Source organism: Lepisosteus platostomus, chromosome 3 (assembly GCF_059453375.1).
Source record: "Lepisosteus platostomus isolate fLepPlt1 chromosome 3, fLepPlt1.hap1, whole genome shotgun sequence".
NCBI classification, from domain to species: Eukaryota; Metazoa; Chordata; class Actinopteri; order Semionotiformes; family Lepisosteidae; genus Lepisosteus; species Lepisosteus platostomus.
The window spans coordinates 65,898,867-65,924,446 of record NC_142613.1 but is presented as its reverse complement, the minus strand read 5'-3'; the positions used below and the strand labels follow the sequence as shown (position 1 = coordinate 65,924,446).

General features: G+C 36.2%; 2 protein-coding genes across 11 annotated transcripts in view; both read left to right on the top strand.

The window, feature by feature from the left end:
- Positions 1 to 2,438: 2,438 nt before the first annotated feature.
- LOC148675306 (D-beta-hydroxybutyrate dehydrogenase, mitochondrial) lies at positions 2,439 to 14,322 on the top strand. 3 transcript variants are annotated; one of them, XM_088626510.1, is made up of 6 exons: positions 2,439 to 2,662; positions 3,421 to 3,478; positions 10,479 to 10,932; positions 11,221 to 11,373; positions 12,442 to 12,575; positions 13,603 to 14,322. In XM_088626510.1, exons 3-6 carry the CDS (start codon positions 10,551 to 10,553, stop codon positions 13,975 to 13,977), a joined length of 1,044 nt encoding a protein of 347 aa, XP_088482636.1. In that variant the 5' UTR covers positions 2,439 to 2,662; positions 3,421 to 3,478; positions 10,479 to 10,550; the 3' UTR covers positions 13,978 to 14,322. The 3 variants fall into 3 exon arrangements, with proteins under 3 accessions (XP_088482636.1, XP_088482635.1, XP_088482637.1); XM_088626509.1 differs by lacking the exon at positions 3,421 to 3,478; XM_088626511.1 differs by lacking the exons at positions 2,439 to 2,662; positions 3,421 to 3,478 and adding an exon at positions 3,590 to 8,565.
- Positions 14,323 to 17,726: 3,404 nt separating this feature from the next.
- cep43 (centrosomal protein 43) overlaps positions 17,727 to 25,580 on the top strand; it is a 34,488-nt gene continuing 26,634 nt past the window's right edge. For 7 of the 8 annotated variants that reach the window (XM_088626504.1, XM_088626508.1, XM_088626507.1 and 4 more), the window contains exons 1-6: positions 17,727 to 17,840; positions 20,370 to 20,423; positions 20,620 to 20,674; positions 21,270 to 21,358; positions 21,998 to 22,132; positions 24,711 to 24,737. In XM_088626504.1, the coding sequence (XP_088482630.1) occupies positions 17,757 to 17,840; positions 20,370 to 20,423; positions 20,620 to 20,674; positions 21,270 to 21,358; positions 21,998 to 22,132; positions 24,711 to 24,737 (444 nt within the window). In that variant the 5' untranslated portion in view covers positions 17,727 to 17,756. The remainder of the gene's footprint in view (positions 17,841 to 20,369; positions 20,424 to 20,619; positions 20,675 to 21,269; positions 21,359 to 21,997; positions 22,133 to 24,710; positions 24,738 to 25,580) is intronic. The other variant, XM_088626503.1, reaches the window with a different exon arrangement.

The window sequence follows — 25,580 nt, the reverse complement described above, 5'->3', positions numbered from 1 at the left end:
CTTCAATGAGTTTTAGATCTGGACTTTGAATTCACCAGTAATTTCTTCAGCCATTCTTGTGAAGATCAGGTTGTATATTTAAGACAAATAGCCCCAAGTTGTTCGTCACAAACGTTTAAAAGCCTATCTGACACCTATTTACCCACAAACAGGAAGTCTCCCTCCAACTGCACCGCTTCAACAGACAGAAAGGGTGCCACCCCATAGAGACAACCCATATGAGCAGGTACTGTACCTATTGCCGCACTTGAGTTGTTTTCCAGCATCTTCTCTACTGTGAAGCAGCGCCCCCTTCCTACCAGACATACAATCAACGAAAAGTCCACTGTACAATCCACCCCGCAGCCCAGTCTTCCAAGGGAATTAGATCACAGTTCAGCCCAGGGTAGCATCTCAAAAGGACAGTACCTCCTGGTCCACTGAGAACTCTTGAGAAGTCATCATGACCACCTGGTTATGTTGCAGTGGTTTCATGTTGTTTAATGTTCTAGTATTTGTTAAATGAAGTTGGTTTTTTTACTTACGGGAATGTTACTTAAAAAAACATGGATGTTTCTTTCTCAACAGTGGGTCTAATGGGAGACATATTTAACTTGAGTTAACAGATTTTGTTAAGCTGTGTTTTGTATTTTTTGTCCTCATTCAGGTTTGTTTTTACTGTGTTAATTTGTTCAGTATGAGAGAAGTTTTAGTTGTTCTCTGATCCAGAGGAAAGTGTGGTCAGATGGACAGTTGAGGGAAGAACTCACCCATGCACTGCGTCTGTTATTTTCTTTTAGTCTTTTTCTTTGTTTTGTCCCAGATAAAGTTAGATAACTGACCAGCTTTGAAAGCTCTGTTTTCCTTTATAGGAATGCCCGCAACCTTAAACCGAGCCCAGAATTTTACAAGATGGAAGAGTGTAGTAGTTAGATATACACCAGAACAAAATAATGTTCATATCATGTGCTTCTGTGTTCTATTTTTTTTTCTTTTGCCATGTGGAATGTAAAAGCCAGGAAAATGTGATGAGAATAAAAAAACTTGTATCTGATGTAGCGAAAGGTGTGCGTTAAATGATATACACCCACATTAACTATTATAATGTGGTGCCAAGTGAGATTAGTAACACACTGTAGGTGTCTCCTTTAACAAGGTAGAAATTGTGGTCAAAAACCGACCCAGCTGGTGAAAGAGATTTGCAGCCTTATGTGTTTTGAAGATTAAGGTGATGAAAGGAATCACAATTAAAGCAAATAGTGTATCCAGAATTAGATCTTTACATTATAGTTGCATTACTCTTGGTTATAATCAGAGCAACAGTATGGAAAGAGAAAGGCACACCGACAAAAGTGAACAGAATAAAATGGTCAAAGGTAGCAGAAGAGACATGAAAATAAGACTCAAATGCCTGATAAAATGTATGACTGTATATTATAATTAACAAACAATGCTGTTTATCTGTTGTTTTGTTAGTCTTCCAATAAAAAAAAAACTAAGTTCAATGATGTGTCTTTACAAATTCATGTTTAAAAAAAATACAAAATGCTGTTGTTTGGTATGATTTTATTAAAATGCTTATGGAGTACTTTCTTTTATACAATCATAAATGAAGTGACAGGGCCCTTTGTTGCTATGACCCAAAACTTTGAAACACCATCCCAAAAGAAATCAGGAACTCGGCCAACCTGAGTGTTTATACCTTTGAACTTTTTTAGAAAGGCTTTATTTTCTGTGTTCACTTTGTTTTTATATGGAGTTTGTAATCTTCATTATTATTATAATATGTGTTTCACAGGACATGTACTGTATTGTAAACTACTTTATGTTGATTGCTTATAATGGTGCTTTATAAAAATATTATTTTTAAATTTTTAAGTGTAACGTAAGCATTTTACATGTCACATGTTTATCCATGACAAAAAAGATTTGACTGATACAAATAACAAAATCAAAAATAAAGTCAATAGACATGAATCAGTTCCTTCATTTTAGTTTATTTTCCTTCTGGCTTCTTTTAATCCTTTTAACGTCCATGGCCTTTACAAATAAAGTGTCCAGTTCACCTTTGAATATCCTTCTTGGCTTATAAGAATAGTTTTTACATACCATTCTTTATTAATGTTTGATGTTACCCTGTAACATGCTGTAAAAACTGTATAGCAAGGGGAATTATGACAAACCATGGTAAAGTACATTAAAAATAGTACAGGCAAGGTATAATCACAGCTAAATTGCAATAAACAGTACTAATATAAGATAAGATTTAAGTACTAAGCCAATTTACCATGGTAAGCTTCCATAATGAATAAAAGGATTAACCTTCAAAAGGCAAAACAATAGTCTTTTTCTGTTTTATATAAGGCATTCCTGTACTGCACTGCAACAGTTTACTTAGCAAGATTATGACCTTTGACCAAATAAACAGTTATATTAAAAATTAACAGAATATCATGATCATATGAACATTCATTTGTTGAAAAAGTAATATTCCAAACCAAAGTACTTTAAATATAGTCAGTCTTACGATTAACTTCTGATTGAGATATCGGTCACATTTTGATAATTGAATAACATAATACTTTGTTAAAGAACTGAACATTTTTAAACAATTTAAAAACCATTGTTTTGTCGTTCTAAAACCACTTCTGACTGTTATTGGTGGGGACAATAATAATAAACGGTAAGAAAAACTTATTTTTATGGTTTAGTTTTTATGTATTAACATTATTTTATCTAAATCAGAGAACTGTATCATGACATGCTTAGCTGATTAGACATTTTCTTCTAAGAACTAAATATTTCTTATGAACTAACTTCCTCGAAAAATGTTCTGCCATGGAGATTATTGTAAAAGGAACATTGTTTCCAGATGTTCTTGAATATTGTGTTACTCTGGCTACCTTAGTTTGTGCTACTTTTATAAATGACTATGAATAATTATAGAATATTTCTTTTCAAAATGAATCTCTGTGTGAAAGTCATTTTTTAAAATTAACGTGTTTTCCCTAATTCCATTGAATTAACCCATTTTTTGGTATTTTGTAAACCGTGACAGAACTGCCTTTAATGCTATACTCAAATGAGCAGGAAGCACAAGACTTACTCGTCTTTCAAAGCTCTTTTATGATCTAAGTTATTTAAAAGCCATTTTAAGTCAACAAAAGATTTCAAGAACTTTGAAACACTGAAAATCAGAACTTGGTCTCAGCCAACATCATTAAGTTTTTGTGTGTGTTTGTGTTTTGACTGTGTTAACCTTAATTCATACTATACACTCTGTGTTTCTGTCGAAGTATTTTTATAAGTAGCTACAGTATTTTAAATCCTACCCACTTTTTCATGCAAATCACAGCCTCAAAAACGTTGTCATAGCACAATACTGCTTTACTGCATCCTGCACCTAATAAAGTAGTTTATTATTTTTTTTATTTTTGACAGCTGCTAGGGATGGAAAAAGCCAATCTAGCCTGCATTATGAAGTTTGTCCAGCAGCAAAGTATATTCTTCATTTTAATTACTCAGTTTTAATAAACCGGAACTGGAGTTTTACAGTATACGCTTTTATATTGTGAAAGCTGTTGAAACAAAATAATCTTGCCTAAAATAACAATAAATAAATAAAAGAGAGAAACATCAAAGTGGGGTAAAATACTTAATATGGGAATATGACAGAGGTCTATATTAGGCTTGACGTGCTTCCAGGCTTTAATTCGATTAACATGACTTACGCACATTTCACTGACATTTTAAATTATGAGGTGATGATCAATGATTTCAAATAAAAAATATTTGCTCACTTCAGGATTAGCCTTCTCAGCATGGCTACCCACACGTACTGTGGTTGAAGTTTTACATCACTGACCTCACCACTGTATGACTTTCTAATCCATGGCATTAACAGTTTGCTCCATGACTTTTTCTGCACTGCGCAATCACTGACCACACTATCAGTGATCAAATCAGGAGGTTAAAAAGAAAAGGTCACAACAACAACCATCATCTTTGATACCTATTAAATCATTTCATTTCATTTTCTAAAGAAATGTCATAGTCTGTTTGACTTTGCCTCGTGAACCCAGATTCTTTTTGCATGAGTTCAGAAGCCTTCTGCTAGATCTTCCCTCATTTTTGCCAACTACCCTCCTTCCCAACGTTCTTGGATGATGATCTTCTCACGGACCCCTTGTTAGATAAGATAAGATAATCACTTTATTGGCCATATACAATTTCTTGCATTAGGAATTTGTGTTTTCACATTCCCCAACTTGCTCTCCATGAGACACACAGACAGGGATAGAGAAGCTTGGGGTCAGAGTGCATGGTCAGCCATTTATCCCGGTCACAGGCAGGCGTGTATGGAACAAAAAATCCTCAAATCCCGTTTTGAAGAAAACATGTAAGAGATATTGTAAACATGTGGCTAAACATTTTGTGGTCAGGCAAGAAAAAATCTGAACTTTTTGGTCTAAATTCAAAGCATTGCATTTTATGCCAACCTATCACAGTGCATTCACTCTCTCAATACCATCCCAAATGTCAAGCATGGTGGTGGCAGCATTGTTATGTCCTGCTTCTCATTGGCAGGAATTGGGTAGCCTGTCAAGAATGATGGTCAGACAAGACAAAGTTGGAACTTTTTTACCTCAATGCAAAGTGTTGCATCTGTTGCAAACTCAGTGTCAGTTTTTTTTTTAGTTTTTGCTGCTAGTTGCAATATCTTACCATATAAGTTGAGATCCTGATTGGTTGTGGACCAACGATCCCTGAAAAAATCATAATATGTAAAGGAATAAGTTAAAGGTTTATTCCATGCTGAAAAGAGAAGAAAGAAAACACAACGTTTCGGCTGTGGAGCCTTTTTCGGGTGTGTATTATGTACATGTCATAATATGTACACAGAATTTGTAATCTCACTAAACAGTACACAGTAGGAATGGTCTGAATACTTTAGCAAGACACTGAAAGTAATTATCATCTGGCTTTTTTCCCTGTTAGCTTCACAAGACTGTGGATCAGTAACCAGTCACAATTAACCAAATATAACACAAATTCCTCTGGATATTGAGCTCCAGCTTAACGCTGTTTTTTTATGAAGCATTTATGTTCCCAGAAGTTTAGAATTCAAGGTAATTTTTACTTTTGGACATCAAGTTCTGGAGGTTAATTCTTGACCTACTGTTGATTCTATGTTAAAAGTTAAAAGTTTTGACGTGCTTTGGTTGACATACCGGAAATGTCCTCAACATTTTGATTTCATGGGAAGCGCATGACAGTTTTATAGTTCAAAGTTGTTCAAAATGTGGTTGCTTCCTGATCAGCTTTAAGCATGAACCAAAAAGTCTCATATTGCTTAAACATAAACTAAGGCATGGGTTGAGTACACAGTTATGCCTATCACTGTTAGAAAAACATTTTTCAGATGAATGTTTTGTGTGTGTAATGTTTAGAAATGAACAAGTGATTCTTTGTACTTACTTTATAATGCTTTAGTATGATATACATACATCAACATATGGGTATTACTTAGTATAACACACAGTTCCTTTTAGAAGTGTACTAAACAGGGCCATAATCACAATATTGTGTTGTGAAGCCTGGTCTAAATATGTACCGTAGGTGTTCTGTGTAACCAATTCACATTTTTAAGTCAGGAAGATTCAGTGCTTTGAATACTGAATAAAAGTGAACTAACATCTGGGACCCGGGAGTTTGAAAAGTCTTCAGCACAATGAGTCATCTCAGCCTTTCATCCTCATCACCCTCATCATTCATCCTTATTCTTCACCAATTATGGTTGCCAAGGTCACTTTTCAGAAGGATCTTAACAATGAGTCTCCTTGCCCCACAATGCAGGATGAGTAAAACTTCTGTTGGCAATTGTCAGGTAAGCTCTCAATAACTTGTCTTTGCCTAGGATTTAACCAACTGTCATTATCTGAATAGGTAATATGAGTTCTTTCTCTGCAGGCCTTGGTTAGTGTTCATGTGTTACACAGTATACTAGAGCAGCTAGTGTTGTTGGCTCTAGAGGTACAAGTGGATCAACAGACTTTAGCAGACTACAAAGACTAAGTCTATCCATCTTACTGTCTGCTCTCTCTCAGTAGTGAGCCTTTGTCTTTATCTGTGAATGTTGGTTTACTGTGCCACATACAAGAACTTCCCTAGTGAGCTTGCATGCTGTGTTCATCTCCTCTGTAAGGGCCACTTCCTCTACTTGTTTTGTCTTGTCTTCTAGTCATTCTTCTTGTCTTGCACTGTTTAACCTCTTTGTCTTTGATCTTGCATTCATGTTCTAATTGTTTTGCCAGCTTAGCTGGCTTTGTGCCCAGAAGTCTATCTTTCACTTTCCATCTTTTTTCAACTGCTTTCCAAGTGAAGGAAGTGAGCCAGTCTTTTGAATTCTTCTTATTACCCAGGATCTTTGTGCTGGCTATAGTATATGTTTCTTTGATGTTGTCCCATTTCTTCCCAGCTACATCTTTCTCTTCATCTGGGTGTACACCAACATAAAGTTGCTAGGAATAAAAGTTATGTTAAACTGAAACATAGACTCTAATTTTAATGAAAAATATTTCACTTCACTTTTTTGACTATAGTTTCAATACAGTGGCTTGTGTTTGCACCTTTGTTCTTTTTATTAAACCTTTTTCATATTTAGCTGAGGCCTGTCTGAAAATAGATAGTAGGTTCTTGAAGAAAGCCTTACAGTTTGCTGCTCATCATGATAGGATCAATGGGGTGTACAAACGTCCATGCTTCACAATAATCTGTATACTTCTCCCCATTTTCCATCTTACTTTTCCAACGGTATTTTTCCATACATCTGATCATGATCTGCACTCCCTGCTTTGGCTTTTAAATTTCCATCCAGCCTGTGTAAGAAACCTAGCACTGTTAAAATCTCCAGACGGTATGTCATTGTACACAACCACTCCAATTAACACTTACTCTCCTAGAATGGTCTTCCTCTCTGCCTAAAACATATTAGGGTTGGTGTGCTTCGTTTCAAACTAAATATAATGAAACGAATTAAACGGATTCTGAAGCTGAACAGAATGAAAAATTAAAGATTACAAAGAGTTAAAAGTGATAGATATCAGGTTGTTGCAGAAAGAAAAACAAAAAACAATTTGAGAAACTTTTTTATCATCATTTACTGTAGGTTCTAACCTACTATTTTACTTAAGATATAAGCATAATTTCTTATCTCATAATGTTTTCAAGCAGCATTATTCTTTTTTAAAAAAAATCATCAGTATTTTTCTGTAATCTAAACTGTTAGTTCAATGTTGTAGCCACCAAGTAATCTGCTATCAATCATGTTTTGTAACAGAAACTGCCCCCAACACACCTATCTAATATGCCAAACAGAGATTAATTGTAACCAGTGCTCGCTCAGCATTTGTTGTCTAGTATCCATCTTGAATTCCAGTCAGTGTGGCGAGACCTTTGGCTAACCTCAAACTTTTCAAAACACCTTGTCCTCACAGCCAGCCTGTCCTTCATCAATTTTTCAAGTTTGTCCAAAAATAATCTATGGAAAAGGTTAAGGTGTTTGCATCTTAAGGATAGTGCAAACTCTTAAAGCTACCTGCTTTTGTTAGCTGCATGTGTACTGAAACATTAAAGCAGACTTAGAAAAGCGTAGTATTGTACAGTGTGTTTCCTAAGGAAATTCATGCTTTAAAACTTTTACAAAATTTGTTTTGTTTACATGGTCAGCTATGATGCAGTGTTTTATGGATAATGCATAATGTGTTCAGTAAAACTCTATTTTTATTTCTCTCATACATAAATAATACATGGCATCACACCAATATGTTTATTCCTGATAAGGGTCACAGCAACCCCAGCACTGAAGTACAGTATAAGGCAAAGTGAAAATGGTGAAAGTCCATTCTGGTGGTCACGCCCAAAGTTTACAGACACTAATTAACCTACATTATACAGCATGGTTCTAGAAGTGAAAGGAGCATGAAGAGAAAATCCTTAGATTTGATTTCATGTGGTTGGTTGTCCTGTAGTTTTACATCAACTCAATGTAACGAACTCAAATATGTTCTCATTATTGAATTCTAAAAATATGTTGAATTGTATTCAAATCTTTTAAAATGTCTTCATCATAATTAACTTTTATTTAGTGTCTTTAAAACTAACATCTCAAAGCACTTTACAGTAAAAAAAAAGCATTTATGCAAAACTATATTTTAAAAAAAGCTTTTGTGATGCTTTTAAATATTATTTTAGATTGCTGATTTTGAGAATTCATGAAAAAAAAAATATTGTCGTGCATTACCTTATTTTACATTACATTACTACATTACATTTCTGCTTTAGAGTAATTACATTTTGGGGAAAATATTTAACTTTTACAAATACACCTTGTAATTCAATATACAGCATTCAGCATCTAAACGAGCATGTTTGAAACATAAACATGGAGAACAGTTTCCAAAGTCTTTCCACAGATTCTCAACGGAATTCAAGTCACTGGATTGACTGGGCCTCTCGAGGACGATCACTCTTTTTGTTAAGTCACTCCAGTGTAGCCTTGCCCTTGCACTTTGGATCATTGCCCTGGTAAAATATTTTTTTTCTCAGTTTTAAGTCTTTAGCAGGTTCTCCTCTAAGATTTGCAATAGTTTGCTCTGTCTGTGTTCCCATCAGTCTTGACAAGCTTCCCAATTTCAGCTGATGAGAAGCAGAACTATAATATACTGCCATCACCGTGCTAGATAATGGCAGATGGTTTTGTCTAAATTATACGCTATATTAGATCTTCCTAAGATGTAATACTTTGAATTTAGGTCAAAAGGCTCAAGTATTGTCCTGTTTGCAGTATCACTTAGTTACTTTGTTGCAAATTCCGTGTGAGATATGAGGAGTTTTTTTTTCAGTTCCATCCAAGCCCATTTTATGAAGTGACCTGGAGCATTTAGCTGACCGATAGTCATTTTCTTCCATCTTGGCCACTGAACTCTGTAACTCAAAATCGCTGTGGGTTTCAACACTATATACTGTATATGGTCATTGTGCTCCTAACACAGCTGTGCAGTGTCTTGGTGCCTTCTGCTTCTTAATGATTTTCTTCATCAGGCTCACAGAGATACAGTATAAAGGGTCTTTGAAATGTTTTAATACCCTTCTTCTAATCTATGCCTTTATCCAACTTTATTTCTGACTTATTTTGAAAACTTGTTGGTCATCATCATTGAATCTTTGCTTGACATCCACTACATCCACTGATTGATGGAGCTTACACAGATAGGAGGATTTATTCATGTGAACCTCTATTATTCCACACAAACAGGACCTACTTAACTAATTTTGTAGCTCATTAAGGTATTTTTGTGCACCTAAATTTAGGTTTTCCAAAACAAAGTTTGAATATTTTAAGCAATCATGCTTTTTTTTTCATTTTGGTTTCTATTATCCGTTTACTGTTTTTTTTTTGCTTTGATTGGGTGGAGTAGGTTTCATTTATAACAAATATTAATTATTGATTCATATTTTTATTACATCAAACTTTAAAGCAACCAAATGTGAAAACTATGCAAAGGTGTGAATTCTTTTTGTCTAGCACTGTAGATATTTTATATCCAGCACAGATATCACAGATTTCACTGTGACTATGTTGTCATCAGGAATTCAAACTTATTTTTAAATACAAATATAAAATTTGATATTTTAACATGTATATGTATAATAAGACCAAAAACAAACTAAAACAAGTAACTCAAATCCAGTTTGAATTAATCACTTCAAAAGAAAATGTACCTCATTAAAGACAATGGCAAAATAAGTATAAAATTGTATGAATGCAAGCTTTCTGCAGAATGTATAGAATATACAAAAACTGTTTGTAAAAATATTTTTAGATAAGTTTTCTAGTGTTATCTATTATAATAATAATACACGTTATTTTATATAGCGCCTTTAAAGGTGGCTTCTCAAAGCGCTTTACAGAATGAGAACAACAATAAATAAAAAGTATACACAAGATAAAACAATATTATAATATACAGAGGAGACCGTGGATGGTGGTACTAAGAAAAGCAGAAGAATGGAACCAGTTAAGTAAAAGCTCTTCTAAAGAAGAAAGTTTTGAGTCTGGATTTGAAGGCGTTTAGAGAATAAAAACTAAACATCTGTGTCTGTGAAAATATTTTAAATGAATTTTAAATCTAAACAATCTTTTGTGCTAAACTGAATGCTAAAATCAGTGCTAAGGGAATCCAGATTACATATATTACAACTTTAAACACTCATTATTGTTTTTAATTTGTAAGATCGTTGCTATTTTTTTTTCATAATTTTTGAAGATTGAATGAAAAAAGTTGACTCACACAAGGCCTTTTGATTGAATACTTTTTCTAAGTACTGGTTAGATTCCCTGAAAAATCTATCTCAAGGTTTCTTAAGAAATCACACTATGAACTATGGCAGAACAATTGTGTGGTTTCCCTAATGTCACGCATTCTTTTGTGTTTCAGCATCACTCCGGGCAGAAGATAAATACTGCAGGGGAGACACTTCTTGCTTGCATACTGTCGATCACATTGAAAATGATCAGAACTATACTTGAAATTGCCGTTGTGTTTGCCACAGCAAGCTTACTTTATTTCTTTGGTTATCTCACTCCAGCCTTTATCATGGTACCTCTCGTGATCTTTCTTTTGGCTCAGGCCGAAAGCTATCAGTTTAATCCAGAAGGAAGAGCTGTGTTCATCACAGGTTGTGACAGCGGCTTTGGTTATCAGCTTGCTAAGCGATTAGACAAAATGGGATTTTTGGTATTCGCTGGCTGCCAGTTCCCTGAGAGAAAGGGAGCTTGCGATCTTGTGAATGAATGTTCCAGTCGTTTGAAAGTCATTAAATTAGATGTTACAAAAGACGAAGATGTGGCACAGGCCAAGAAATTCATTCAAACAAACTTGCCAGAGAAAGGTAAGGTATTCTTCCTTGACGTATAGGATAAATTCAATCCAAAAAAAGTGTTTATTAGAAAATAATCCTACATACTAAGCAAAATATTGTTTCTGCTGTTTTTTTAAAAAAGATTTTCAAAATGGATTTCTCTTTGACCTCTGCAGCTTCATAAAAGACTCAATTACTTGATATGCTCAATAGTTTTGTCGCTTTTTGTAAAACATTAAAACTCTTACATAGAAATCACTTGAAAACAGACTGTATGATGGGTGTTTTTTATTGACTGTCAATTATTCTAATTTGTAGGTCTTTGGGGAATAGTGAACAATGCTGGGATTTCTGACTGGTCTGAAACACAATGGAACAATATTGAAGACTATAACAAAATGGCCGACGTAAACTTATTCGGAAGCATAAGGACCACTTTACCATTCATTTCCCTGATCCGAGCCTCACAAGGTAGATGGTTTTTTTTCAGGGGTAAATTGCATTCTCTCTGTTTTATGATGCATTATTATTATTATTAGTTTAGCAGACACCTATATTTAGAAAAATCAGTGTATTCAATAATACATAAGGTAAATACAAAAATACTTTAATAATTACAAATACTATATAGTAGAATACATAGTAAAAATACACAACAGAAAAGTATTACTTAGCGTTTGAGAATTCCTTGGCAAACGACTTGTTTTAAATCAACATGATGGGCATCACAGATATGAAACCATTATGATAAAATAAAAATGAAGTAGCTTAACAAAGCTCAGAAAGGACTTTAATTTTTGTTTTTACCAATGAATTGCATTTTAACTCTCTTATTAAAACAACATGGAAGCTTTCTTATTGGGAGACTTTAGTGTACTGATGCATCATGACACAATACAAAACAAAGACCCTTTGATTATTTTGATTAACAATTTAATACACATAATACAGAAACTTTGTTCAAGTTTGATTTAATTTGTTTCTTCCCATCCATCCTTTTTCTTACCACTTTACCATGTTCAGAATCACAGGGGAGCCAGAGTCTATCCCAGCAAGCAACAGGCACAAGGCAGGATACCCTCTGGATGAGAAGCCAGTCCATTGTAGAGCACACATAAGCTCATACCAGGGCCAGTTTTCCCACAGGCCAATTAACAGGCCAATTAACATATCAAGTGTTAAAACCTACCAATTAACCAAAGTGTGTCTTAGGACTGGAGCGTCTGGAGAAAACCCACACAAATGCAGGAAAAACACATGAACCCCATCCAGATAGCACCCCAGGTCAGAAATTGAACCAGGAACCCTGTGCTGTGAAGCAGCAATGCTAACCACTGCATCACAGTGCTGCTCTAATTTGTTTCTAATATGTTTCACACCAGTACTGTATATCTCTACTGTCAAATTTCAATGAGACACCGTCTTCTGTTCTACCAGAAATTCATTTTTATATGTATCAAAATAGTATAATCTTGAAAGCACTTTACAAAACAAATGTGGTGGTTGCTGAGTAGTGTGTTGTTGTTTTTTCTGTTCCAGGCCGCATGGTGTTTGTATCCAGCATTTTGGCTTTTTTTTACGCTCCAAACATGGGTCCGTACAGTATCACTAAAAGAGCTGTAGAGGCTTTTGCTGACTGCTTAAGGGTTGAAATGGCCTGCTTTGGTGTAAAGGTAATTCAGGAAAAAATCTTCAACACACGTCTTGTTCGAAAAAGGAAGCAAATTTGGTGACAATAGCAGGCTTGATTTTTGTGAGCTTTGTTTAGAAAAATTCAACAAAATTCATAGTCAGCCCGCACGAGGGTGAACATTTACGTGGTGAAATTGTACATATTGCATTTAAATATTGAATAATGAATGTAGGTGTGTGGATGTGCAAATAGAAATGTCTATTTTTCCATAGACGTACAGTAAGACCTGCTGTTTGCCAAGATCATATAATTGACTGCCAGACTTACAGTATATAAATCAACCTATAAAAAGGTTTGTATCGGGCCTAGATCCAAAATGCTTCACAATAATTGAGAAATTGCCATATGAGTTAGTTCTGGTACTGTGTTGCAGGCATCTCAAGTACTAGAATGCCACAGACTCTACACAATGAGCTGGACATGCCAAGTAGGGAGTTGCATCAGCATGCACAGGCTATAAAAGAACAGGTAAAGATTTATTCCATGCTGAAAAGAAAAGAGACACAGTGTTTTGGCTGTGGAGCCTTCTTCAGGTAGCAAAGGCTTCATCGAAGAAGGCTCCAAAGCTGAAACAGTGTGTCTTTTTTTTTCCTTTCAGTAAGGAATACAGTTTTACCTGTTCCTGGAAATTGTGATGGCTTGAAAGGGTCATAAATAAGGAAACACGTAATAGCTATCCAATGTGAGTTGGGCAGTATATTATTTTATACCTAAAGTATTGGTGGAAACTTGGTTTATTATCCTAAAACAACAATAAAGCTGAAAAGAATATTAACTCAATAAATCCTACCACCCAATCTGAGGCATTGCTTTAGTACCTAGAAGAAAGGTTACCTGCTCTCTAATTAATGCAGTCTCACTAGGGACTACCTGTCTGAGTACTGGCTAGAGCCAAAGTCTCACAGTGCCGTGAGAGTGGTTTCACATGACACATTTAGATATTCTAAGTTGGGGGGATTCCACATATGAAAAATATTTCTAAACTATTTATTTGCTTCATTTTATAGGTCAGTATCATCCAACCAGGCAACTTTGGATCAGTGACTAATATTCTGCAGGAGAAAATGGCTGAGGACATCTGGAATCGGTTTGATGAGGAGCAAAAACAGACATTTAACAGACAATATATTGAGCTGGTCACTGAATATGCTAGAAAACTAAGAAGGGAAGGGATTCAAGACATTAATATGGTCATAGATGCTTTGGTAGATGCTCTTACATCTCGTAGACCAAAAACTAGGTATTTGGTAGTAAACATGTTTGAAAAGGTTTTATTTTATGCCTTTCCTTACTTGCCTACATTTCTTGCTGATGCTGTATTTTCTCTCGGTGACATGTACCAGAAAAGAAAACTGTTGCTCTTTTCCCCAGAAGGCAATTGAAGCTAGCTAGGTTCTCATTCATTGGCCAGACTATTCCAAGAAACACAAACCTGAGCTCATATTAAAATAGCATAGAAAAGTTGTAAGATAAGTCACTACCTGAATTTATAAATATATTTTATTCATTAAATGTTTTAAGGAATTAAGGGATGCTCTTGGTTGAATTAAAAGTACAAAAATAAGGCAAGCTTTCAAGTTTTTTAATAAATTTTCAGATTAACATGTTTCAAAGGGCCTCTCTTACCCAGATAGTGTTAATTTGTATAATTTCATCAACTGAAGCAATACATATGCTATGGTTGGATGTTCTAATTAGTTTATACAAAATAAAGTTTTTTTTCCTACTGTGGTGTGATGAAGATACTGCACAACCTGATAAGCTACATCATTATCTTTTTACAAGATGGAACTGAGAAAACTTATATATTGTGCATCTCCCAGTTTCACAGTGACTTTAAGACAAAATAAATTAAAGAATTCCCCAAAGATAGTTTCCAAGTAGAATATATATTTTACATGTTCTGAGAAAGCCTTAACTACAACATATATACAGAGCTACTCTGGTTGGCTACAATGGATGATACAGCAAAAAATACAACAGATATTGGGATTGGGTACTGAATCATATCTCATACAATGTTAAGCCTCAATTATTTGCAATGGCAGAAATGAGAAGGTTCCATACAGAACATTTAAGCTAAGAAATACAGAACATATGCAAAAGGTCTACAGTAATATAGGCAGGGGTCTCCCAATGATCTGCACCTATAAAAACTACACTGTGTCAGCTGTAGGAAGGAGCTTTAGTACTCTTCCAAATCATTTAACTCCATGTCAGAATGCAAATTCTAGCCCTACACCTGTATTTACGGCCAGCAGCCAAATCACCCTGCAACTCACACGTGGAAACCCACTGAAGCTAAGCAGGTGTGAGCCTGGTCAGTACCTGGATGGGAGACCTCCTGGGAAAAACTAAGGTTGCTGCTGGAAGAGGTGTTAGTGGGGCCAGACCGCTCACCCTGCGGTCCATGTGGGTCCTAATGCCCCAGTATAGTGACGGGGATACTATACTGTAAACAGGCGCTGTCCTTCGGATGAGACGTAAAACCGAGGTCCTGACTCTCTGGTCATTAAAAATCCCAGGGCGTTTCTCGAAAAGAGTAAGGGTGTAACCCCAGCGTCCTGGCCAAAATTTCCCATTGGCCCTTACCAATCATGTCCTCCTAATAATCCCCCTCTATGAATTGGCTACATTACTCTGCTCTCCTCCCCAATGATAGCTGATGTGTGGTGAGCGTTCTGGCGCACTATGGCTGCCGTCGCATCATCCAGGTGGATGCTGCACATTGGTGGTGGTGGAGGGGAGTCCCCATTACCTGTAAAGTGCTTTGAGTGTCCAGAAAAGCGCTATATAAGTGTAAGCAATTATTATTATTATTACTCCAAATATATATCAATCACTGTACATGCAATTGACAGAGCTGTTTGGCGGCCTCTAGTGGCACTTTGGCTGCTACTACAGTCTTTCATTGCCCGGCTTACCTTTAACTATCTTAGTGTGTCATATACTGTAGCAGGTATTACGAAGTAAGAAAAGGCTGCTTTTCCATACGTTCTGAAGCACTGTTTATATTTCCATGAGACAGAGATGCAGTAGCTCTTCTTTTAAGAGATTATTTTAAATAAAATCTAGAAAGGCCAAATGTTTTCAGAATGTTCCTCACTCATGTCATAACTTCTTATGTTCATAGGTACTGTACAAGGTGCTTGGTTTCATTCATGTTTTCATTTCATATCACCTCTGAACTACTGTAGCTAACTGCTGTAGCTACTCACCTACTTCAGTAGTCAAGAGGATTCTGTTCAGGAGATAATAACCGCAGGGTGAGCCAAAGGATTGTGGCTCTCCAGGACCCCGACAGGCCACTTAGTCCATGCAATTAGCTGGACTTAAGAAAAATCACTTTTTCTCACAATAATTAAATAAAGTGAAAACATTTGCATATGATACATGTGAAATTAAATACAAATAAGTGATGCAAATCCACAAATACCACTCCGCTTCTGTCTCTTCTGTCATCCCATTGGTGGTGGTGGAGGGGATCCCCATAACCTGTAAATCACTTCTGGAGTATCAAGAAAAGCGCTATATAAGTTTAAGCAATTATTATTATTCATAATTATAATTAATATTATTATTAATAATTAATAACATTATTATTATTGTAATTATTATTATTATCATCATCATCATCCCAGTCTCCCAATTCTTCCCCAATTTTTCCCACTCCTGCTTTCTGTTTCTCCTTCTGTAACACCGGGCTCTCGGTCTCTGCAACCGGCCCCTAGGTGTCGCCACATCGTCTTGAAACGTATATGGACCCGTTTCTGAAAGAGCTGTGCCTAAATTTTAAACTGTTTGGGTGAGCCTCCTTTAGGATTTGCCTCCCAGGATAATAATAATAATAATAATAATAATTGCTTACACTTATATAGCGCTTTTCTGGACACTCCACTCAAAGCGCTTTACAGGTAATGGGGTCTCCCCTCCACCACCACCACCACCAATGTGCAGCATCCACCTGGATGATGCGACGGCAGCCATAGTGCGCCAGAACGCTCACCACACATCAGCTATCAGTGGGGAGGAGAGCAGAGTAATGAAGCCAGTTCATAGATGGGGATTACTATGAGGACATGATTGGTAAGGGCCAATGGGAAATTTGGCCAGGACGCCTACTCTTTTAGAGAAACACCCTGGGATTTTTAATGACCACAGAGAGTCAGGACCTTGGTTTTACGTCTCATCCGAAGGACGGCGCCTGTTTACAGTATAGTGTCCCCGTCACTATACTTGGGCATTAGGACCCACGCGGACCGCGGGGTGAGCGCCCCCTGCTGGCCCCACTAACACCTCTTCCAGCAAAAACCTTAGTTTTTCCCAGGAGGTCTCCCATCCAGGTACTGACCAGGCTCACACCTGCTTAGCTTCAGTGGGTTGCCAGTTGTGAGTTGCAGGGTGACATGGCTGCTGGCCACATGATAAACATGATAAAAGGATTACATGATAAAAGGAAATTCGATGTAATGTGATACCACCGTATATTTCTTTAATAAATCATATGTGTGTAATCATCTTCTCTCATTTCCTTAACTTTTTTTAGTTTATTTTTACATAATCTATTTAATCCATTAATTAATATTTATTTTATTCCAAAATGTATTCTATTCATTATATTTCTAAATGTGTTCATGTGGGTTAAGCATCGCATAGAAAAGGAACCTACTTTCACCTTATTACTTTTATCATTATTAAATGTATAATTTGTCCGCCACCCTGAACTGGATGAAGCCGTTAAGAAAATGGGTGGGTGATTAGTAATATAGTCACAATTTTTAATCTTACCCTACAGTTACAATCGTAAACATGATATGCTGTGTCACCAATTTGCGGTCTACAATTGGCATAAATCAGTTATCAGGTTATACGAAAACATACTGCGTGATCTTGAATTTAAGGAGTATTTGTACACCAATGTAAAGCGCAACGCTACATTTGCTCAATTCATTCGTGGCACTTTCCACGTTTTTAACATATAACCGCTATAGAGTATAATATATTAAATAATATAACATAATACACATAATATAAACTAATCTTTTATTTAAAATATTAGAGCCCTTAGAAACATAGCAAAAAAGGACCGCAAGCTGTGTGTAGAACGTGCGATTCTGAATCACAGGACCGTGGCGTGTGTGTGTGGTTGTCTAGGTGAAACATGTCTGCCGCCGAGGAGGATACTGAGCTTCGAGACCTGCTCATCCAAAACTTGGAAAACAGTGGGGTTTTGAATAAAATCAAGGTAAGGGAATGGGGGCGAATGTGTCATATGAACATATGAACATATGAATGTGTTCATATGTTGATTGTTTAATCAACAGTCTTTTTTAATTACTGTCCTTTTACAATTGAGCACGATTGTTTGTTGGTTTTTATTAACAAGGCCACTTCCTGTTCCCGAGTTTTTTTTTACCTGCATCTGTTTAAAACGGCCGTGTTGATACTTGATGGTGGCGAGTATAAGATTCACATTTTATGCGATTAAAACATTGGTAGTTTATTGGTAACAGCATCTTTCTTTTTTTTTGCGAATTTCGACCTGTAGCTGTATAACTGTTAAGACAATCGGATAGAAGTAAACCGAACTACTAAGTTTATGACTTCGACTTGATAATACGTTAAGAATACACCATGAATGTGATTTGTGTTGCACGATTAATTGGAGTGGTATCAGTAGCTTAAAAACACTTCTCGAGATAGTTGCCAATAATTTACTCCGAAATTTAAGGTGTTCCCCGTGGATATGCGAATTTTGTTTCTGCGGTCAGATACTCATATTCAAGTGATTCAAGGTAAAAAGGTCTTAACGTCATACGTTCATACGTAATGAGGCCGGGCTGTGATGTGAACGTTAGGGATGCAGCTAGCAGTTAACCTGTATTCCTGATCACATTGTTTACAGTGCAGTCCGTATTTGGACAGTGACACAATTATGGTTGTTTTGGCTCTGTACTCCAGCACGTTGGATTTGAAATGAAACAATGACTGTAAGGTTAAAGTGCAGAATGGCAGCTTTAATTCGAGGGTATTTACATCTAAATTGTGTGAACCATATAGGAACCACAGCCTTTTTTAACATAGTCCCCCCATTTCAGGGGACCAAAAGTAATTGAACACATCAACACAGTCTTAAATAAAATTGTCATGTGTAGTACTTGGTTGCAGATCTTTTGCAGTCGACGACTGCCTGAAGACTGCGACCCATAGACATCGCCAGACGCTGGGTATCTTCCCTGCTGATGCTCTGCCAGGCCTGTAATGCAGCCATTTGTAATGCAGCTGCTTGTTTGGGGGGCTTTTTGCCTTCAGTCTTGTCTTCTGTAAGTGAAATGCTCAGTGGGATTCAGGTCGGGTGATTGACTTGGCCAGCAAAGAACATTCCACTAAAAAACTCCTTAGCTGGTTTAGCAGTATGTTTGGGGTCATTGTCCTGCTGCAAGGTGAAGTGCCATCCAATGAGTTTTGAGGCATTTGGTTGGATCTGAACGGATAAGAGGCTTCTGTACACTTCAGAATTCATCCATCTGCAGTCACATCATCAATAAAGACAAGTGAGCCAATTCCACTAGCGGTCATACAGGCCCGAGCCATGACACTACCTCCACCATGTTTCACAGATGAGGTGGTATGCTTTGAATCATGAGCAGTTCCTTTTTTTCTCTCCACACTTTCCCCTCTCCATCACTCTGGTACAGGTTAATCTTCGTCTCATCGGTCCATAAGACTTTGTCCCAGAACTCTCCAGGCTTTGTTATGTACTTTTTAGCAAACTGTAGCCTGGCGTTTCTGTTCTTGAGGCTTACCAGTGGTTTGCATCTCGTGGTGAACCCTCTGAGGTTATGCTGGTGTATTCTTCACTTTTTGGTGGTCTTTGACACATCTATGCCTACATCCTGGAGAGTGTTCCTGATCTGTTCAACAGTCGAAAAGGGGTTTTTCTTCACGATTGAAAGTATTCTTCCGTCATCCACTACTGTGGTCTACCAGGCCGTTTGGTATTGCTAAGATCACCAGTGCATTTGTGCTTCTAAACAATGTACCAAACAGTTGATTTTGACACATACCTAATAGTTTGTCTATGTCTCTGATTGATTTATTTTAATTTTTTAGCCTCATAATGGCCCCTTTACTGGCATTGACACTTCTTTGGTCCTCATGTTGAGAGACAACAGCAACAGACTCCAGATGCAAATGCCACATCTACAATCAACTCTAGATCTTTTGTTAGCTCTCTTGTGCATGAACTAATGAAGCAGTGACGCACAGCTGGCCAAGAAACAACCGAGCAGCCAATTGTCCAATTACTTTTGGTCCTCTGTATGTATAAAATGGGCTGTGATTCCTATATGGTTCATCCAATAAAGATGTAAATACCCATGAATTAAAGCTGACATTCTGCACTTTAACGTCCTAGTCATTGTTTCATTTTTAAATCCAATTTGCTGGTGTACAGAGCCAAAACAACAAAAATTGTCACTGTCCAAATACTTACAGACTGCAATGTATACATACTTATTGCAAAGACATTAGGATCATATGCACTAGATCTGACAATATCAAATAATATGAATAATTTTAATTTTTTTCCAAATGCAAATTGTCAGACTGCCAAATGACAGAATTATGTATTTCATTATTGTTTAGATCATTGATGTGACAGCTAGAAAATCATTTACAGTTTAGTGCTCAAGGTATTCTGGTTTCATTCAAAATTGAATTTCATTGTTCCCTTATGCACTACATACTAGAAATTGTGTTTGTTATTTTATAGGCTGAACTACGGGCTGCTGTGTTTCTTGCTTTGGAGGAACAAGAGAAAATAGAAGTAAGTTTTTTTCTATTACATATTTTCTATCAAATAATGTAAAATCATTTGTCACATTTCAGCAGCGTTTTATATTAAATGTGTTGGATCTCCGTAATATAATGGTCAGTGTCCTGTAGCTTAACTATTTACTGCAATTCTTTTTATACATAAATAATTTTATACATACTCTCTAATTGCTCATTTTCTTTTGCAGAGCAGAACACCTTTGGTCAATGAAAGCTTAAAAAAGTTTTTGAATACCAAAGATGGTAAGTTATTATACGGTCTCTTTCCTGGCCTAGAAGATGCCTTGAAACGGTAGAAGGGTGGAAAGATGTCGTGTGTTTTTCCTGTCATTCTAGTTTTCTGGTGTAATTCTCACACAAACAACACAAGATTTATCCCATTTCTTAGGAAAGTGTCGTTCACATGCTTAACCACCTGGCAAATGAAAGGTTGAATAAACTTGCATATTTGCCTGTAATTCTGTTTCAGTACATAAAGAATTTGTATCAGACTGGAAAGTAAACTTGTAAGCGATTTAGCAAGCCAACTTGGCGTTAACAGGAAGGAATGTACTGTAAGTGGTTTCTTCAACTGTGTTTGGCTATCATTTAGTGTATTGTTTATTCAAGACTGGTGAATATTTCAGATCTGACAAATTAATGTCAATGTCAAAGTGGCATTTGACCGAAGGAAGCATGCATTCATTCAGTATAAGATAGTAACTGAAGCATTATCAGCCTATGCTATTTGTAGAATACACTAAAATCTTATGAACTAATGATGTCACACCTTGTTTTTGTCTTGAATTATTTATTTTAATTTGATGGCATGTACTTTTTTGCTCTTCTTCCCTCTCAGGGCGCTTGGTGGTCAGCCTCATCATGGATTTTCTGCAGGTTTTTAACTTAGATTTCACATTGGCTGTTTTTCAACCGGAGATAAACACAGTGAGTATGTTTATTGATGTAATATGGAATGTTTAAAGTTTTAAAGATTTTTTTGAAGAGTTTGAAATTAGAAATATCTTTGCTGTTATATATTTAACTTTCAAAGTCTTAATACTTTAATACTGTAACATTACTAGAGCTGGTCCCGATTCTCTGATTGGGTTCGGCAATAGCATAGAAACTTCTGGAGCTGTTCTTTTATGTTTCCACTCAGATTTTGTCATGTTTTTGAACTACGCATACTACTTGAGTGGGAGTGATTGCCGCCTTTGTGAAGTTTACATTTTCTCTCTGTGTTTGCGTGAGGGTGTCCCACTTCCCAAATAATGCTGGATAGATTAGTTATTATTATTATTATTATTATTATTATTATTATTCGTGTTTCCTTAACAGGAATAAGGGTTTTTTTGATGGTAGAAGGCTAGTAGTAGAGGAAGGACTGCCAGCAGGTGGCAGCATAGCACATGAATTGGATCATTTAATTGAAAAGCCCCACAGTCCGTTCTGTTTTCCTTTAAAACCCTTTCCACTTCTTTCATATCTTAAAGGTTAAAATGTGAAACTGTGTTCTAAAGTCTATAGCTGCTTCTGTTTTTTTCAGCAATGTGGTATGGAGCTTTTGTGTTTGCTTTTGTGCAGCTAAATGGGTTAGAGAACCGAGAGGCTGTGGCCAAGGAGCTGGGCCTTACAGAGCCCGAGGGAAACAAAGTTACACCGCTGTTGTTGGAGGTAATAAGGAGAGGCCGCCACAAGGAGAAAACCGGCTTTGCAGAGGTAAGTCCTGCACTGAAGATCTTCCTGGGAACACTGGGAGCACATTGCTGTCGGTGGTCTCTGGAGCTTGGTGGTCTGAAAGGTAGCTTGACAAATATAGTGCCCTCAAAAAGTATTGAGACAGGATCATGTCAAAATTATCAATTTTGTTTTACAATAAAGTAAATTGTATTTGTGGTCATGGTAGTAATGTGAATAATAAGCACAGTATAATGGACAATTTATTTAGAAATTCATGAATTGTGTTGGGGAAAAACATACTCTGTGTTCCATCCAGTCACTAGAAGTGCCTATATGTATTTGGTCACTAACTTCAAGTCAATTTCAGAGTGTAAATGTCAGTATTTTGTTGCATATCCCAAGTTCTTGATTTTTGTAATCAATTGAACTCACCAGCACAATTCTTCATGAAGAAATGCTATAAGACTTTCCATTTTTTACTTCCTGGTTGCATTGGTCATGTGCTTTGAGTCAGCCAGCAGTCATATAACCCTGCAACTCACAACTGGCAACCCACTGAAGCTAAGCAGGTGTGAGCCTGGTCAGTACCTGGATGGGAGACCTCCTGGGAAAAACTAAGGTTTTTGCTGGAAGAGGTGTTAGTGGGGCCAGCAGGGGGCGCTCACCCCACGGTCCGCGTGGGTCCTAATGCCCAAGTATAGTGACGGGGACACTATACTGTAAACAGGCGCCGTCCTTCGGATGAGACGTAAAACCAAGGTCCTGACTCTCTGTGGTCATTAAAAATCCCAGGGTGTTTCTCTAAAAGAGTAGGGGTGTAACCCCAGCGTCCTGGCCAAATTTCCCATTGGCCCTTACCAATCATGTCCTCATAGTAATCCCCATCTATGAATTGGCTACATTACTCTGCTCTCCTCCCCACTAATAGCTGATGTGTGGTGAGAGTTCTGGCGCACTATGGCTGCCGTCACATCATCCAGGTGGATGCTGCACATTGGTGGTGGTGGAGGGGAGTCCCCATTACATGTAAAAGCGCTTTGAGTGGAGTGTTTAGAAAAGCACTATATAAGTGTAATAATATTTATTAATTATTATTATTATTATTATTATTATCCTGCTGCGTATTGGAGCACTGCTCATTTTGTCTGCATATGATAAAAAATATACATTGCATAAATGATGTACTAGTTTCTAGCTGGAATATAGTATATGATTGTTGACTTAACAATTCATTACATTGCTGTACTGAAATGTGATTTTCTTTAAGATGGAAATTTTTTAGTCATTATGCATATATCTGTTCTGAAAATATACAGTATATTGCGCAATGATGCTGATGAAAGCACCTAATCTGTCAGTGGTTTATGAGAGTTATCTGTGCTGCATCAATTTTCCTGTAATCTTCTCACATGCACTTCAAAGTGTGGGACTTTCTAATGTAATAATTTGCAACAGATAAAGAAAGTCTACTAATCTAGATTAATGCTGAGTGCTTTTTTAACACTGTTTGGGTTTTATATTCTTCTCATTACAAACTGTGAGCCCTCACTTCTTTAAATGTTATAAAGTGTTACTATAGAGACCCTAAATTAAATGTCCATTAATCTAGGATTGTGTGTTTTGTTGATCACCAAAATAAATGCCAACATGAGAAAAGCCCTGTTCATATTTTGTGTTTTAGTGCCTTCCTATCTAATCATCTCTTTATCTTGAATGCCTTTATCTTGGTTTCTCTGGTTTATAATTTATACATTTCAATGTGTTGTTATCAAAAGGTCTCAAAATACTGTGGCTACATTTACAACAGTGATTCAAGCTGAGAGCAGGTATAGTTGTAGGAATTTTAAATGTAGATTACCCATGCTTTGGGCAAAAAACAAGTTCTCAGTCTGTTTTCATGAGTTAAATTTAGTTACTACACAAATCATCAAATCGCAAACTGTGTCAGACAGCACTACATTAGAAATATATCATTTAATGTGCAAAGATATTAAATTAACGCAGTGAAGTTCTTTCATATGAGTCACATATGCAGTTAAGTCTCTTTATTTTGTGCTTAAATTTTTTTCAAAGCATGATTAATACTTATGATAAAAATGATTCTTTTTATTATCATTCAGATAACAATATCAGAAGTATTAAACAGTAACTCTAAATATAAACAAAACTAAGATAAAATATTAGTATACAGTGTACATCATATAATCTGTAGGAATGCCAGTTTAAACAAGAATGATTTTGGCAAGATTTAAAAACAAGAATTCCTGGTTTTATACAAAAGAATGTTCCTTGGTGCCTAGAGGGAGAAGTCACCTGCTGTTTGTACTATCATTCATTTATTTATACTCTTTGATGACCTTCAAAGTCAAAATGTCAGGCGGACCATTGAGCAAGGTGATGTTTTAGCCACAGTATCTACACTAGATCTGATGATATCAGCATATGAAGACGTCTGGTTGATGGTGTTAGTGGATTGCATGTTATGTAACAGGTGGCAGTTGTTAAAATAAATAATATTCTTTGACACAAGGTATTTGTTTATTTCTAACTTTTAAAAAAATCTTGTTTTCTTTACTGTGATTTTGCTCTACTTTTAATGTGTACCTTTCTGCTTCAGGGGGATCGGGCTCTTCATATTCCTAAGGTACTGCATCTTTCTTTGATTTTTTTTTTCCATTCATCCTTTCTCTGCCAGAACACTTATCGCTTTGTCCTCTGTCCTCTGCAGACAGATGTAAAATTACATTTGGCAGTCTAGAGATGGTGATTGCAAGGACAGAAGTACAAAGGATAATTGGAAAGGAAAAGACCTAAATGCATGTGTTTATCTCTAAAATAGTCAAATAAAACTTGCACTGTCTTTAGTTGAATTGGCACTGTCCTTCATATTCTTTAAAATTGTTCCTTGCTATGCTAAAAGTTCATCATGACATTTCCCCCCAGAGGTATCTCTTCATTTTGGTCTGTTACTTCGTTTTACTTAAAAATTTAGAGGTGTTTCACTTGTAGAAAAAAAATGATTTGTCTTCCTGTTGATCAGAAAGTTTCAGCAAAACTGGGTTATGTCCTACTTATTATAGTTGAAGTGGCATTTTTTTTAATTTCCACTATGTTCTTCTTAAGTGTTTCAGTAGTTTTACTTTAATCACTGGAAAAATATTTTATGTATAAAAAGTAAACTGTTACAGATACATACAAGTATAAAGGAGTACTATTTTAGCAAAAAGGAAAAACTAGCATTCTCATGGGTTACTTTTTTTAAAAGCTGTACACATCCTTTCTGCTTAGAATAGTTCTTTAGGGTTTGAGTTTCAGTTTTTTCTTCCTTCATATCTGTAAAAGCACTTTTAGTGCTTTGTGTTTTTAAATACACTTCAAATAATACATTATTAAATAATATATAACACCTTTAGGATTTAGAATTTTGGATTTTAATGTTTTTATATATATGTTAGTATACCACCATATTCTTTTATGTTCTCCTTTA